Genomic DNA, 18154 nt, shown 5'->3' on the forward strand with positions numbered 1-18154 from the left:
TCCGAGACAAATGAAAGGAATATGATTTGGTTTGTTGGTCATAATAACAAAATCCAATTATTCCAAGGCTACTTTTTTATGATTGCATTATTTTTTTTTAAAACTAATATTATCTTTCTTTTTAATCATCTTGAATTTCTTTTTTAAAAATGCAAACATATTTATTTTCTTTTGCATATTAGGGAGAGAAAGGTTTAGCTTAATGATCACAAGTCCCAACGGGGTAGATATTTTCTTACGACGATAAATTTTGCACTCCATTGCAATCCATCACTGAGATGATTTGGGGGAGAACCATGACTAATGGACTCTAGATTGGTTATGTAGGAGGGCAAAATCTCATCTAAGTCACTCATGTTCCTCAATATTATTTGTGGAGTTCTCATGAATCGACTTTATAATCATCTTGTTACAAACAACGTTTGAACGAAAGCAAAGCACTTGACTTTATATCAAGGGATTATTGTGGTTTCAGGTCGAAGGGTGACATACACCACTATCACAATGAAAATATCTTATGATATTTTACATAACTCATATATGTAGTATTCTCATGGTGGGTCAATTCAATATAAATATTACTCCTAATATTTATATGTATGTGAAAACTTGATATCTCAAGTCCATTATCCCGAGAGATGATCATCAATCTACTCACATAATAATCTTTATGCATTATTGTTATCTCATTTCACAATAAAGTTTGACTATAGATATTTTAAAAATAATGTCATTATAATTAATGGGGTCTCAATATTAAGTCACATTTTAATGTTCCATTAATCAAACTAACTATTCTAAGAACTTTATTACTTTGAAACAAACATAGTAAAATGTATTTTATTATAACGGGTTAAATATGTTTTTGGTCCCTATAAATATATCAACTCTTTCTTTTTAATCCCTCTAAAATTTTTATTTGAGTTTTAATCCCCCCAAAAATTTTCAATCACCACTTTTGGTCGTTAATTTTAATTTTTTTTTTATTTTTTTGGTACAGGTCGTTACTTTTAAATTAAGTCATGTTTTTCCTTCATATTTTTTTAATGAAAATTTCTAGAAATGTTTAGAATATTATAAAAATCTCTCCAAAAAAATAGAACTTTTTAACAAAACATGAATTATGTAACGCCCTCTCTAATTATTTGATTATTTTAAATGAGTTTAGAATATACTTATATGATTTGTGTGATTTATATGATTTATTTTGATAAGTGATATTTTGTTATGATATATGTTATATATTTATTAATATAATATATATGTTATTTGATTTAAGAAATATATATATATATGTTATTTGATTTAGAAATATATATATATATATATATATATATATATATATATATATATATATGCTATTTGATTTAGAAATATAATATATGTTATTTGGTTCAGAAATATACATGATTTGTTGTAGAAATATATATAATCTGTTATAGAAATATGTATGATTTGTTCTAGAAATATATGCCATTTGTTATAAAAATATATACATGATTTGTTGTAGAAATATATGTCATTTGCTATGGAAATATAAATGATTTGTTATGGAAATATATATATGTTATAGAGATATATTTGTTATTTATTATTGTTATAGAAATATTTTATATATATGTATATATTAGAATAGAATATTAATATTTGGATTTAAGAGAAAAATAAGTAGGTTAAAGATTTATATAAATAGGAGAGACCTAGTTTAGAAAAACATAACGTACGTACGACTGCTTTTGGAGAAAAGGGAGAAAAGCCAAGAGAAGAGGGAGAGACCTAGAGGGGCTGCGATTTCCTGATTATAAGGTAAGGGTGAGACTAACTTTGCAATTCTATTAAGTATGTGAATCAATGGTTAGGTTTAACATGATGTAGGATGAGTTTTTGAGGAATTGAAAAGTAGGTTAAAATTGTAGAATTAATGAATGAACGGTGGAAACTTGTTAAAAAGATGTAGAAACTGTCCTTAGACCTTAGATAATGATTAAGATGAATTAAGGAATCGAAATTAGGCTTAAAACCTTGAGAAATGATTGAATTGGAGAAAACGAAAAGTAGGTCAAAACCTTAGAATTGATGATTAAACGGTAGGAATTGATTAGATTGCTGTAAAAAGTGTTCCTGGACCTTAGATTATGTTTAGGACAAACTTTGGAATCAATATTAGGCTTTGAACCATGTTAGTTGATGGATTTTTGAGAAAACCCGTATTCTGCCCGAGCCTATGTTCATCGCTCGTCTTGGCGAGTGATGATCCTCGCCTCGCGAGTGATGAACTTCATCGCTCGCCACGCGAGCCCTTTCCCTTCGCCTCGCGAGTTCTTTTGGTATTGCTCGCCATAGCGAGCAACCTTACTCGCCATAGCGAGCTAAGGCAGAGAGCATGTTGGATTTTGTAATTTCGACTTTTTAGTTGGACCTTGAGTGCCTGAACATACCTACTAATGATTAGGGAACGAATGGGAACGAGATTGAACCTAGAACAACCTTAGTTGGAAAGTTGGCTTGTACTCGCCACGGCGAGCAGATGCTCTCGCCTCGCGAGCACTTCCAGAATTGAGTGTTTTAGTGCATTGTGAGACTTGAGTTGCTTGGATTGGTTAGAAATGAACTGTAGGTACATAGTGTGACCTATTAAAGATAATGATTGTGAATTGTGAAGCTATATTGAAATGCTAAGTGTTTATAATGTGATTTATTGATTGATTGCATTACTTGAATTATTATTGAATGATCAGGAAGTTGTTGAAAATGAATTGATATTAAGTTGTTGATATGAGCTGATTATGCTGCTATTGTTATTTAACTAAGTTGCATGAGTTGTTGTTGATTATCATTTGATATTGTTATATCCTGAGATGTTTATGTGTCGCCTATGTTGCTGATGTTGGTTATGTGAAATATTTATATGCCTTATGTGGAAGATGTTTGATGTTTAAGTTGTTGATGCTTCACATTAATATTGTTATGTTGTGAATTGCAATTGATATATTGATATCTCTCTGTTGTTGTGTGACTTGACTGTGCTACTGCTGTTATTTAACTAAGTGCATGATGTTTATATATATGATGAAATGATGACGTTTAGCTCCAAATTATTGGATGCATGATGATATGTTGATTACGATGATTACGGTGTTTTGTTGTTAAGAGTCCATGCATAGCATTTCATTGAGCTTTGTCCTCACCACGATTAGGAGCTTTGTCCTCCGCACGTTTTAGGAGCTTTGTCCTCCGCACGATAAAAGTATATTAATACTTATGATGACGATTGGTACCACATGCATATAAGTGTCTAAGTTGCATTGTCGCATATGTCGAGTCAAGGTCGTTGTTGATGAATTATCATCCATGAGTTGTTAAGTTGTCGATGAATTATCATCCATGAGTTTGTCGAGTTGTGTTCTACCCATGTGTTGTTAAAGAAGTACCTACGAAGATTATACGATGTGAATTATATGATGTTGACTAAAATATTGCTATGTTGTTTGACATGTTGATTATGATATTGTTATGTTGCTACGTTGTTTAAGATATTGATTATGATATTGTTATGTTGCTACGTTGTTTAAGATAATGATTATGATATTGTTAAGTTGTTATGATGTTGTGTATAATTGTTACTATTAAGTGAGGAATATGTTGTTCTATATATGATTAATATTGTTAAGTGAATATTATGTTATGTTATTGATGATGATCGAATGTTGTGATTACTTGGTAATTGTTTATCAAAGATGCTATGATATTTAAGATGATATTGTTTAAGATGTTTATGTTGAAGATTTATGATGTTGATTTTGGTGTTAGTATGTGTTGATTATATTTTCATAAGATGATGAATACGTTGTTGTTATATTAATATAAGAAGATGTTTATGTTATGATGTAGATAATTATTACTATTAATAAGAGATGATTATATTGTGTTGTTTTAAAGTTATTAGCGATGATGATTACATGATGATATCTATGAGTTGTTAAGTGTACTTGATGATGTTTATGTTAAATTGATAAGTTGTCTTTTATTAATGAATTGATAATGAGATGTTGATGAATAACTATTATTATGAATTAATGATGTTGTTATGTTGTATATGAATTAGGATTAAGATGTTGTTATGCTATATATGAACTATGACTATGATGTGATGATCTATGTTTGTTACGATTTGGTTAATATGTGTTATATGATGATATTTATAATGTGATGAATATAAAGTAAATGATAATTAGAGGTTAGTTGGATTATTAAGAATTATACATTAAGAAGTATTATTGCTAATAGATGAAGTTATTTGTGTTGTTAAATATAATTATTGAATTATATGCTTGATATTATTGTTTTGTGAAATCTCACCCCTTCTGCTTGAAAATGTTGCTCTTCGTATGAGTAACTTGCAGGTATTACTGATTAGTAGGAGTGGTGGCTCAAGTGTCTTAGGTGCTCTGATACGTAATGGGATGGGAATTTTATTGTTGTCTTTCTATTCCTTACGTATTGTTTTAAGAAGAGTTATGACTATGTTTTTAGAATGGATTTTTATGACATAATTGTAAAGAGGCTTTAGTGCCAAAGACTGTTTTGATTATTGAATAATTTCCGCTGCGAAGTATTAAAGACTTTTTAGTTATTGAATTTTAAAGGATAAATAGTTATTTATACAGTTTATGATTTTAAGAAAAAAATGTGACATTCCGTTTAGGTGAATTACTCTGATTAAATAAATGAAATTTTCACGTTGGGAAAACGGGGTGTTACAAATTACATATGAATTTTTAAGCTCAAACGACGTAAAAAAAAATTTAATCCATGTTTTATTAAAAAAATATATTTTGTTTGAAATTATTCTTATAATATTTTACAAATTTCATCCATAAGTGGTTCATTCATTGCAAATACTAAACCAAAAGACAAAGAGTGTGTAATATTGTGGAGAATGTTGATGATGTTGTTGATTCTGATGAAGATGAGGACAGTGAGCCCAACCAGTTGAAAAAGCTTTGCGAGTTCATATCCGGAGAAAGTGAAAGAGAGAGTTGCTAGGTGTTGAGTGAAGAAGATGAGGCATAAAACAATAATCTGAGCAGTGTGATGAATCTTAAGCAAGAAGAAAACTCTAAAACACTTCAAATTAAACTTTAGAAATTTTCATTTTGTAATTTAATTGTTATATAATTATCCGTCTGGATGATTTTATATCATTAGATCGCATGTTATATCAATTAAAAAAATAACATCAATGTTTTTTAGTTTAGAAATGTGAGGGAGAGACCAAAACTGATGGATTTTAAACTAAAGTGACCAATTTTGTGGGTGGGTAAAATATGGGGATTAAAAATGTAATTAAGTTTATTTTTGTTAATTTATAAAACAATTTTTTGTTTTGAATAAACTAAATTAGTTTGCCAAAGTTAACATGTAAGGTAATCGAAACTGAGATTTAGACAGAAATATACTCCAAGATTTCAAACTAATAAAATTTAAAATTATTAAACGTTAATCTAAAAATATAAGTAATTGTGTCTCACCGTATACTTTTTTCTTTTCATTTAAATATCATATATATCCTACCATGTCACTGTAATGTGTATAACAAAAATATAATATAATAAAATAATGTTATCTTGTTTGTTATTCGTATGAATGTCAAATATATACATTAATAAATATTTATCATATCACTATTTTATCTTATTTTTATAAAACACTATAATGCCACCAAACAAATTTTACAAGTTTTGAAACATTGGGGACCAAATACACGATTTAAGAAATGACGAGACTAAATTTTAATCTAGACAAAATAGAGACTAAAAGTGAATTTTGGCATTACAAAAATATCTTGAAGAAATTGATGATGTCTTACCTAATTGTAAAAGTTAGCTAGGAAACTAAGAATGATTCCAATTTGCTCGCCCTTGTTTGAAGAAAGGAGAACGTTTATTTCTAGCCTTTTACGGCTGCTAAGGGAAACGATTCTGCAGCCATATTCATACGTATCTGTCTAAATATTGCTGTCAAATTAAGTTGCTAAATTTATGATAAAAAAATTAAGTTGTTAAATATCAATTATCTACATCATTATATAATTATATAATGACAACTAAAAAGTTAACTACTAGATTGTTGACCATCTATAAATAAAGAAGAGAAAATTGTTTCATAAGTGCGGATAAGTTGATAACTTACCAATAACATTTGTGTTGTAGGAGGTGGGGTTCGAAACTCAAATTCTTCACTTTTTCAAACTTAAAATGTATGAATCTAATTATTTGACTACTTAATAAAGAAATAGTTCAAATTGTTAATTTTGATATGTTTCAAAACAATGGGTACTTTTGAGATTTAAAATATAATTTTTTGTGTGAACTGGACGGAAAATTCGTCCATTTTGTTTTATCAATTTGCAAACTTTTCCTCAATTAGTTAAAAGAATGAAATGGCTGTATTGTGACAATTCTAGGTAGCATATATAAAATTGATCATTGAATGATAATTGATACAATAGAATTCTAAGATATATATTATTTTTTTGGATTTAAATCTTTCAAAAGGTTTATAGAATTTTATGGATATATTTAATTTTCACCTCATAAGTCGGTATTGTGTAGTTGTGTTAGGCTCAACCACGATTTTTAAGATAGTACATAACCTCATTCAAGATCTGATGGGCCATCTACTATCAGGTTTTCGGTATAAGATCACCCAATAGTGTTGAACTTGAGAGGGTGTATTAATAAAGTCGCCACCTTAGATAGGAGATGACCTTAACAAGCGATTATAAATGAAAGCAATGATCTTCTAATCGGTCGGTTTTGTGTGATTATGTTAAATTCAACCATGATTTCTACCTACGTTGTCTCTTGTATTGAGAATCACAATTCAAATAACTATAATTTTTATAACTAAAGAAAAAACTTTATGATTCATTTAAATAAGATTATTATGAATCATCAAAATTTGATTTTCAATAGCAAAATATATGAAATAATTATTCCTATTCCTTTTTTGAAGGACTTATTACTATTCCTATTTCCTAACTAATTTTTTTAGTTGTTACCTTCTCTAAATATATGAGAAACAACTAAATGTATCGGCTAACAAAGATTTAAAACATTTCCTCGTATATTCCTAAGTTTTCAAGGAACCCGCTGCAAATTTTTATGACATTCACATCCAGTAAGGATCCACATTCATTGGCAGAATTTGAGAAGTGATCATTGCATTCTGATCGAACGGTCCAAATGTTTGATCATTAATTTTATCAAACAATATAAATTCAACCAACTAACGTATCCGCTATTAATTATAAGTAAACTTATCAGCTATCCGCCGCAATAAATTAGTATATCAGATATTCGCTATTTTTGACCGGAACAAAGCCTAAGGAGAACTCAAATCCTGACAATGATTAGATTGACCCGGTCACAAATAGAACTCATATTCATTGACATGATATTCAATTCCATTCCCACATGAATCAAATCCATTGTTGCTTTTTTCTTTGTTTTATTGTGTTGTTTTTTAAAACCAAACATTACGCTTATGGAGTCTTTTCTTTAAATGAAGACTTTTGAGTGTTTTTGAAGTCGACAAATTGACCAACTATTTCTTCAAAAAAAAATTGAACATTTGAGGATCTTTTGTACAATATGATTACTCCGATTAAACATGTCCATTCGCATCATAAAAACACTCAATCAAATTGATATTAGCAATTCAATTTTATACATAAGAATTGTAACACAGATAAAATAAATGTAAAAATATATTTTTTGTTTTTTTATAGATTCTCTTCATCAAAGTTAATCATATTCGAGACACATAAAACAATAAATACATCGTGAAACTTTACTTGTTAGTTGTTACATTAGTGAAAGTCTAACTCGGTGAGTGGTCAGTGTGTAATTAAAACCAAAACGTTGGGCGTACTATAGAAGTTGGAAGCTTCTGATATGAATGCTACATTTTTTGGTACAACCAAGCATCTGATATAAACCATGTAAGAAGGTTAATTAGCATGCTACAATGTGTCAATTTTAATGCAAAGTCGACCCACGTATTTCTTAAGTAATACACGTGTGTATTGACACTGTCAAATTGCAACACGTGGGTGGGGTATAAGTTGAACAAGTCGATATATTTGATCATAGGCACACATTTTAACATGGCTACTACCATCATGCCATGAGCAGTCTGATTACAAAAGGCAAATTCAAACTAGTACCATGTTAGTAATATACTACCAAGAACACCGAACAATAAAGTATTTTAAAATAATTTGCACCCTCCATTTTTTTAGTAAACAAAAAATGGTAGTTGTATCCTCTTAAAAGAATTGGTTTTTTAAGCCAAACAAGAAATGCTTTTGTTGATAACAAGTAAAAAAAAACACAAGTGATAATAGGTGTAGATTAGAGATCGTGGCTAAATTATAAACGATAAGATATGTAGTTAATTATAAAAATAAAAAGTAAGGGTGACATTGGGTTTCCAATGCTACGTGACATTGGTCGATCAAGTTATGCCACGTGTCACCATTTATGTTAAAACATAAAAAAATAAAAAAAAATAAAACAAAAATCATTGTAAAAGAAAGAGAAAAAAATTCACTTTATACATTGTTATTTGTTAATTTCACATTACATTGACATCGCAATATCACATATATGTTGTCCATCATCAGCTAATCTTAGAATGCACAAATTTAAATCGCATAACTCACAATTTACCTAAATTGTTGAATCTATCCGAACCAAAATATAAATGAACTAAAGAAATTGGTCTTAAGTGTGCGTTGAGTGCACTTGCTAATTAACCTTTTTTGGGTGACGGTAAAGAGGCTTGTGAAATTTATTAGATTTATTTAGACAAAATGTGTTTGCTTAAAAAGAATGGAGGTTTAGATGTGAAGAATTTAAAAGCTTTTAATTTATCTCTTTTAGGAAAATGATGTTGGAGATTAAGGGGGATGTTTTCGCGTCAGTTTAATTTTGTCTTATAAATATGGTTGTTAGCAATGAAGTGGTTAGGGGAGTAAAGATTCAATTTGGTGGAGGGATATTTTTTATATTGGTAGAGATGATGAGGAGAGTGGAGGGAGATGGTTTGTGGATAATGTTACTAAAAAGTGGATAATTGAAGTAACACGTTATTTTGGTATAACCCATGGCCGAGTGGAGAGGTTTGAATGACACTTTAGTAGATTGTTTAATTTAACCGTGGAGAAAAACATAGATGGTGTTAGGTAATAGTGTTGAAAGAGGTTGTTGGAGTTACAGAAGAAATTTGTTGGTGGGGAGGAGAGGTTCAAAGAGGAGTATAAAGTTTTATTAACTAACATTACTTTGCTAGTATGGAGGACAATTGAATTTGGGATAATAATTCCGATAATATGTTTCTAGTTAAAGAAGCTTATGACTTGATATCGAATTTTGAAGAAGTTGTTGTTGATTCTTTTTGTATAAAGTCACTTGAAATAAGTTGGTTCCATCAAAGATATCATTGTTTGCTTAGAGATTATTGGATAACCGTATTCCAATTAAAGATAATTTAATTCGAAAAGGAAAACAAAACTTAGCATCGCCGTCATGCATGGTTGGATGTAATTTAAATAAGCGTTAATATGTCTTTACTCCCTGTAAAAAAAAAAGTTTAGATTTCAACCCTATAATATGAAAATTCTCCACAAAACACCATCGACCCCATCCAGACGCTGACGTGGCATACCACTGTGTAATTATTTTAATTTTAATTTTTTTTTAAAACCTGACATGTGTGTAACAAACACTGACGTGGCATGCCACTGTGTAATTATTTTAATTTTTTTTAAATCTGACATGTGTGTAATAGTTTAAAAAATTATTTTTAAAAAGATAAAAAAAAAACAGAAAATTAATTTTCAAATATTTAAAATGAAGAAAAAAAAAACTACTTTTTAAAAAACGAAATTTTTTTTCTAAAAAAATTCAGAAAAAAAATATTAATTTTTTTACCAAAACATTAAAAAATTAGCTTATATTATTTTTTCGAATATTTTTAAAATTTTAATTTAATTTGGATTTTTCTTTTAAATTTTTTCAAAAGTTTCAAAATATTTTTGGAAATATATATATATATAAAGAAAACAACCCCTTTAAGCTCTTTTTGGCTGGTTGTTTCTTTTCAAAAATGCCTCCAATTTTCAATAAAAATAACACATGTAACAAATAGATAAGAATAAATTTAAATATTAAAAAAATTTCTAGATTTTATTTATCCTCAATTTTTAAATATTAAAAAATATTCTCAAATCTGTAACAGATCGTAATAAAAATTATGGAATAAAATTTTCTAAAAAAAATATAAATTTTCCTAAATTTTTAAATAAATTTGTATCCAGATTTTTTTTTGTTGAGAAAATTTAAAAAACTTCTTTTTCGAAAAAAAAAATCTGTTTTAAGCTTCAAAAAATATATATTCCAAATTTTTGAAAATAATTTTATTTTTTTTAAATATATATTTCAACATTTTCGAAAATAATTTTAAAAAATTTTGAAATATATAATTTTTCGTAAATTATAAATTTTGGAATTTTTGAAAAATATATATTCAAAACTTTTAAAAATTTTGGAAAATATTTTTCGTAATAAAAAAAATCTTGTTTTTTTAAAAAAAAAATAATTATACGGTCAGCTCGCCACGCAGCAATTATGCATAGTCACATGGGTCAGGGGCTAAAATCAAAGAATCTTATTTTACAGGGTTGGAATCTAAACTTTTTTTAATAGTAGGGTAAACTGAAACTCGCCCAAATTAAAGGGGATAAAGACATATTAACCCTTTAAATAAAATATCTAAACATTTATTCTTTGACTGTCTAGTCCTTGTAAAATTTTGGATGTATGTTTCATCCTGGTTGAGAATTAGATGTGCAATAACAAATAATTGTTTTGATCATGTGGTCCAATTCACAAGTATGGTTTCTCATGGAAAGAAAACGAAGAAATGTTTTCATGTCATATGCTTGGCATGCATATGGACAATATGGAAGCATGGCAATTAGTATGGTATTTGGTCAACATGAATGTTTGACTCATTCTTCTTTGGATTTGGTCAAATTATTTGTATGCTCATGAATGAAATCCAAATATAAATTTTTTTTATATAACTTGTATCAATGAAGCATTCGACCACTAAGATGTTTAAGAGTGACTTTTTCTATAACTAGGGTTGAAAGGATGCAATTATAAGACTTTACAGTTGGCCGGATACTTCACTCTATTTCGGCTGTAATAATGAAATTTTTTATTTCGTTAACTATTTAGCACGAGGCTCTTGATGAGGTTGTTGTTGAGCAACACGGAGACCGCATGTTTCTAGACAGGAAACAGACGGTTAGGGTATTTCGTTAACTATTTAGCACAAGGCTCTTGATAAGGTTGTTGCTGAGCAACACGGAAACCGCATGTTTCTAGACATGAAACAGACGGTTAGGGCGCATCAGAAACCATGTCAAAAGTATCATAGACAGTGATCAGGTGGAGCAGGGGAGTGAGGCTTAGCTGAGTTTGGACGCAATTCTTTAAGAGGTTTAGAGAGGGATGATCTATCAATGTAGGAGTAGGGGTGGGCATCCTCCCGAGTAGTGTAGTTTTTTTTTTTTTTTTGAGCAACCCGAGTAGTGTAGTTTATATCTTGTAACATTTTGGATAATTTGTGTTTTAATTTATGTTTGTCTATGTAACTCTTAAATATTTGTGATACCATTTCCCTTTAATTAATGTTTAATTTATGTTGTTTCATATATTTCCACTAATTTTTGCGTAAAATTTGTGTTTTTTTGGTTACTGATAGAAGTTGGGTGGGCGTAAAATTTGTTTTGATGCATGTTCAATTTAATCCCAAACCCTTTAATTTAGCAGCAAAAAAAAAGAAGGTTATCTAATTTTCTTTTTTTATATATATTTAGAATCATCAACCGATTTATTGGTTATATCGTCCTTTTATTGAAATCTCATCTCTTTTGATCAAAAAAGAATTATCAACCGATGACTCGATTAGTTCATCTCTAAGCTGATTAATCATTGGCTATATTTGTTGATACTACAAAAACTTTGTAAGGTTCATATTCAGGTTATGGATTCTCATCCTTTTTAAATGATTGCTCTGATTCCCCAAATACAAATTAATAAGTCTAATTTCGACATTATTAATTATTGGAACAATATTGGACGACCACTTCATGTACTTAGTCTTCTAGATAGTGAACCCAATTTTTATTTTGTCCTCGTGAGTTTAACTCAGTTAGTAAGGACAATGCATAATATATGTAAGGTTTGAGTTTTAAATTCCGGCCGCCATCAAAAAGTGAACCCAAATTTTAGTAACCCACAATATATTCCTTTATTTGAGGCATCAACTGAGGGTTAAAACCTCTAACGTAACTTCTTTTTAGATTTAAACCATTCATTGATAGTCGATGCTCCAATAACTCCCTTTCCAAGCTAAGCATCTCGTGATAGTCTCAATCAAAACATATTGCCTTATAAGTTTGGCTAACTTGGTTCAGTTTTTCTCATCTAGCAGCACTTTGATTTTTGCTTGACGATGTTTTTCAAGAGACCCTACGTTGAACTCAACTAAGCAGTCCTGAGCCTCAGATATAGAATTCATTCTGTCTGGTGGACTCTATCTCCAAAGATTCAACTCGACTATGACTGCACATTTGGTTGAACACAAACTCAAATAAAAATATTTAGACACACACAAAATAAAAAAAAATTAAGGAAAAAATAAAATTATAATATACATAAAACTTTTATGTGAGTGTACCCAAATAATATTTATTTGGGATTGTTCCTTCAAAAAAATATATATTTAGAATTGTGTTCATGAAAGACTTTTCCATTACCTGCTCTAGTAGAGGAGCCAAAACTGATTTCATCATTTTAGGTGCAGTCAAAATTCTTTATTTTTTATATCCTTTAAAATAAACCAAATTTCATGTATGGTGCACTCTCTTCATCCTTAAAGCCTATTTACAACCGTGTTTTTCCCTAAATATAAGATCATTTACAAAATTTCTAAATTTATTTACTACTCTTTTTCAACTATATTCTTATTAATACTTTCAATTGTTTTGAAATATAAAAAATCAACATTGAATGTATTTATACATAACAATTTTGTCATAGCTACGCATATTTTAGATAAACATTTGTTGCTTCACTCAAAGCCACGACAACGACTACATTATTTCAGGGTTCAATCAAAATTTCATTTTTTTTTTTTTTTTTTGTGGTGACATTCTAATTTGACTAGTATAGAAAGAACAGTTAAACCATATGAAAAAACTTTTGCCAATTCAATATCTAGTTCTGTTTTAAATCACTGCCTTAAGAAACATGTAAGTTACTGGAAAGACATCAAAGACTATTTTAAATTATTATGAAACGTAAAATGATTAGAATGCAAATTTATCACTTTCCTTATCCCTCATCAATCAAAACAAATCTTAAACTATGTTTACAAATACAGTTTTTTTTTTCAATTGAACAGTCATCCGAAAACACAAGCTCTTTCACTTTTCTGCTCAAAACTGTTTGCCGTAATTAACCTACAACAATAATTAAAATCTAAAACTTAAACGGTAAGGCCTTGTGGGGCAGCAGCCGCAGCTGCCCTGGGCTTAGGCTTTTCGACAACAATGGCCTGTGTGGTCAAGACCATCCCAGCCACTGAAGCAGCATTCTGCAGAGCACACCTTGTTACCTTTGCAGGGTCGATGACTCCAGACTCAATTAAATTCTCATAAGTGTCTGTCATGGCATTGTAACCAACCTCCCATTCACCACTTCTAATTTTCTCCACAACTACTTCACCTTCTATTCCAGCATTTTGAGCAATCAATGATGCAGGTGCTACCAATGCCTATACATAGACAAAGGGAAAAAACAACTCATCAGTAATATTTTTTAGTCCTATCAAATATCAGATATTGATGAAGTTTTGATTGGGTAAATTAAAAGGGGTGAAAAATAAATGGATTTTCTTGAAAACTGGAAATAACAGGTCTTTGACTCAATTGTTTTGCTAACGTGGCACTCATAATAGCACAAGAGTAAAATCTTAAATTATTCCTTCCCCCTTGTGACCCAAACAAAGAAACAGAGTATGTGATAAATAATATACTAGAATAACCTGAAAATGTTGATATTATTTTATCTTTTCCACGAGTTATATGACACTTCTTTTTTTCTTAAAAGGAACGAGTTATATGACACTTGAAACATTAATTTATAAGGTAAACCATAATACCCAGAAAATGTTGATATTAGTTGTGCTTATAGTGTAAATTTGTGTTGTTCAGATTGTTGTAAATTGTAATCATGGTACATGACATGAAAACAATAATCATAGCATACTACTCAAAATACGTGCAAATTTGATCGGCATTCTCACCTTTTGAACAATGTCAGCTCCTAGCCTCTCATCTGCATCTTCTAGTTTTTCCTTGATTGCTGGAACATAAGCAGAGAGATGAACCAATGCAGTACCTCCGCCAGGAACAATACCTTCTTCAATGGCAGCAAAAGTTGCATTCTTGGCATCCTCAATTCTAAGTTTACGATCCTCAAGTTCGGTCTCTGTAGCAGCACCGACCTTGATGACTGCAACTCCACCAGACAATTTAGCAATCCTCTCGGCCAATTTCTCCGAATCGTAAACTGAGTCTGTCTCAAACAACTCTTTCTTCAACTGTGCAACCCTAGATTGCAACTCATCCTTTGATGCAGCATCAGCAATAATAGTGGTAGAATCCTTGGAGATGGTCACTTTCCGAGCCAAACCAAGTTGTTCAATTGAGGTGCTTTCAACAAGAAGGCCCAGATCACTGGCCTGGAACTCAGCACCTAGCAGTTAAATGCACAAAATTGTCAAAGAAATGTATATGATAATTTCACAACTCGTGTTTCCTAGTCATCGGTTCTTTGTTGTATCATGGCAGAAAAACTTAAACAGTTGAAACAAATATCAAAAGTAACTAAACAATGACTATATCTTCTTTTACATAAACTAAATTTTTGAACAGAATTAACCATTATTTAACATGATTAAACAGTAAAAACCTACATTGTACATGACTGGACATCACATGTATTATGATGCTTGCAGTATCCAAAAAACAATGAACACATCTAAATTTAACATACCTGTCAATATTGCAATGTCTTGAAGGAGGGCCTTTCTTCTTTCACCAAATCCTGGAGCTTTGATGGCAGCCACATTAAGGATACCACGCAGCTTGTTCACAACAAGGGTAGCCAAAGCCTCACCGGTGATATCTTCGGCAATGATAAGCAAAGGGGCTCTCAATTGAGTGGTTTTCTCCAACAGAGGAATTATATCTTTTATTGCGGAAATCTTTTGGTCGGTAATCAAGACTCTTGCATTCTCAAATTCAACAATTGATTTCTCAAGATTTGTAACAAATTGGGGAGAGATGTAGCCTCTGTCAATCTATAAGTCATAAAAGCATTAGAATTAGAAGTGGAAGCTTTAAAACTCTTTCCTTCCAATTATAAACATTCACCAGGAAAGAAAAGATGTCAAATCCAGCAAAGAGTTCATACCTCCATTCCTTCTTCGACTTCGACGGTTGTCTCAAATGAGGAGGAAGACTCGATGGATAAAACACCATCAGGTCCAACCTTGCCAATTGCTTCAGCAATCATTGTTCCAATCAACTCATCATTTCCGGCAGAAATAGAAGCAACGGCTGTTACAACATCAAAACTCATTAGCATAACATACTAACAACCAATCAAAAATGAAACCAAATCAAATGTTCTTATACTAATGCCAATACCTTTTATATCATCTCCACCTTTAACAGGCCTAGCCAACTTCTCAAGCTCTTCCACCAAAGCCGCTACTGTTTTATCAATTCCTTTCTTGATGGACACAGGATTAGCACCTGATGTCACACTGAGAAGTCCAAGCTTAATGATTTCCCGAGCCAAAATCGAAGCTGTTGTAGTCCCATCTCCAGCTGAGTCATTAGTTTTACTAGCAACCTTCAGTTATAAATCAACATCGTCGTCATCAGTAACGAAAAACCACCGATTCAAACAAAAAAACAATAGTTAAAAACCATGTACACAAAAATCTTCATAAGCAACAAAATAATTTAAACTCTTTATTATTCAATTATCACATACCTCCCTAATTAGAGCAGCACCAGCATTTTCCATGGCATCAGGTAACTCAATAGCTCTTGCAATTGTCACACCATCATTAACTACCTTAGGACTACCAAACTCATCCAAAACAACATTCCTCCCTTCAAAAAAAAAAAAACAATGTTTCACATTTCATATCCATATAATAGCAATAATACTAATATTTCAGAATAAAAAGACAATTTATTTATATAAAGAGGGAAACATTTTCCACATCACATTTCTAAAAAAATCCACACATGTTTCTAGAAGTACATTTCAAAAAGACACATGGGTCTGTTCTAATTAGCTTATTTGAGCTTATCTACAAACATAAACACTTTGTAACACTATTTGAGAGAACTTACAATCATAAGCTATTTCCATATTATTTACAAACTCTACAGTATAGTTTATACGAAAACAATTTGACTCAATTTTATCTTGTGTCACATAAATAGCTTATTCATAAGCGCTTATGTGCTATAAGCTACAAAATAAGCTCTGTTTCCAAACAGGGCCGCATTTTATCCAAAAACATACATTCAGATTCAGACACACAAATTTGAGTTTTTCCATATATTCCATCTTTTCACGGACACTTCAGATTGAAGACATGTCCAGTATGTGACAACTGACAACACATAATTACATTCAATTACTCGACACCAACACATATAATTACATTCAATTACTCAAATTATCATATACCTCGGGGTCCGAGAGTAAGGCCAACAGCATCAGCAAGTTTATCAATTCCAGCCTGCATAGCACGGCGTGAATCTTGGTCAAAGGCAATATCTTTAGCACTTGCTTTAACCACGAAACGGTTAACTTTCTGTCTGTAATTAACCCTTCCATGTTGGTTCGCCTTCCTGCTAAGACTTGTTTGTGCCTGAAACAAATAATCGAAAATTAATTATAATCGATTTTGAAGTTAAGTGCTTTAGGGAGAAATTAAATGAAAATGAATGAAAGGGAAATGGTTAGTTACCTGGTTGGTAGGAGAACGGAGAATTGAGGTTGAGGATAGAGCGTTGGTTGAAGCCATGTTTGGAGAGTGTGGATAAGAAGATGGTGTTTGAGATAGAATGAACGAAACTCAACGAAGTGAAGTGGGTTTAGGGTTTGGGATTTTATATTTTATTTTACTAGTTAGTGAGTTTCTAGAACACTCCTCCTACTCTTCACCAATTGTTGATGACCTCTCCCCTTCAATTTGTCATTTGTCACTTAGTAGTTAGGTCCTCCATATTAACCCTTGATTATTTTTTTACCATGACCAATTAACCTTCAAAATTGTTCTTTACACATTGGATAAGGTTGAGGCACACAAGTAAAATACGTTTTTGTCTTCTCGGCAGTTAACTGTCGAGGTATTCAAAAACTGACTGCAGTTAACCGCAGAGGAAAACCTCGGTAGTTAACTGCCGAGAAATATGTTTCATCGGATGAAACAGTCACCTGCTCCCCATACACACTATTTTCATCGTCAACTTCCATACCACTTCCATCCAATTCCCAAATCCAATATTTTTTCATCAAATCTTGATCCAAAATCATTCAAGCATCAAGCATAGGAGGTATCAACACACTTTTGACGTAAAAAAACAGGTATTGAGCATTTTAATCCGTTCATTTTTTTTGTTTTGTTATGGGTGTCTACATCAGTTACGTAGAACTCTGTCATGGGAATCCTCGGCAGTTAGAAAAAAAATTCTTCTGTTTTTTTTGTTTTGTTTTTTTGTTTTAATTCATTATGGCATTGATGTTTATGCATTAGTTAGTGGTTAATTCATATTTTTGTGTTGTTTAATTATAGTAATGGTAGAGAACGCGGAAGATGTTCCGGGAGAGACAAAACCAAATTTTGTCGAATTTTTCGGAGATGTCAAACTACCTAAGGTTGAAGCGAAACCAAACATTAATGGAGCTTCAGAATATGTTGA

General features: G+C 30.8%; 1 protein-coding gene across 1 annotated transcript; it reads right to left on the bottom strand.

Annotated features, from left to right (window-relative positions):
- Positions 1 to 13444: 13444 nt before the first annotated feature.
- On the bottom strand, positions 13445 to 17360 carry LOC25492419 (ruBisCO large subunit-binding protein subunit alpha, chloroplastic). The gene is made up of 8 exons (XM_013600525.2): positions 17200 to 17360; positions 16917 to 17100; positions 16206 to 16327; positions 15854 to 16061; positions 15618 to 15763; positions 15198 to 15504; positions 14446 to 14897; positions 13445 to 13914 (listed from the first exon to the last, which is right to left on the bottom strand). The coding sequence occupies exons 1-8, from the start codon at positions 17254 to 17256 to the stop codon at positions 13627 to 13629; spliced, it is 1764 nt and encodes a 587-aa protein (XP_013455979.1). The 5' UTR covers positions 17257 to 17360; the 3' UTR covers positions 13445 to 13626.
- Between the last annotated feature and the right edge of the window lie 794 nt (positions 17361 to 18154).

The sequence above is a fragment of the Medicago truncatula genome, chromosome 4 (assembly GCF_003473485.1).
Source record: "Medicago truncatula cultivar Jemalong A17 chromosome 4, MtrunA17r5.0-ANR, whole genome shotgun sequence".
Taxonomy (NCBI): Eukaryota; Viridiplantae; Streptophyta; class Magnoliopsida; order Fabales; family Fabaceae; genus Medicago; species Medicago truncatula.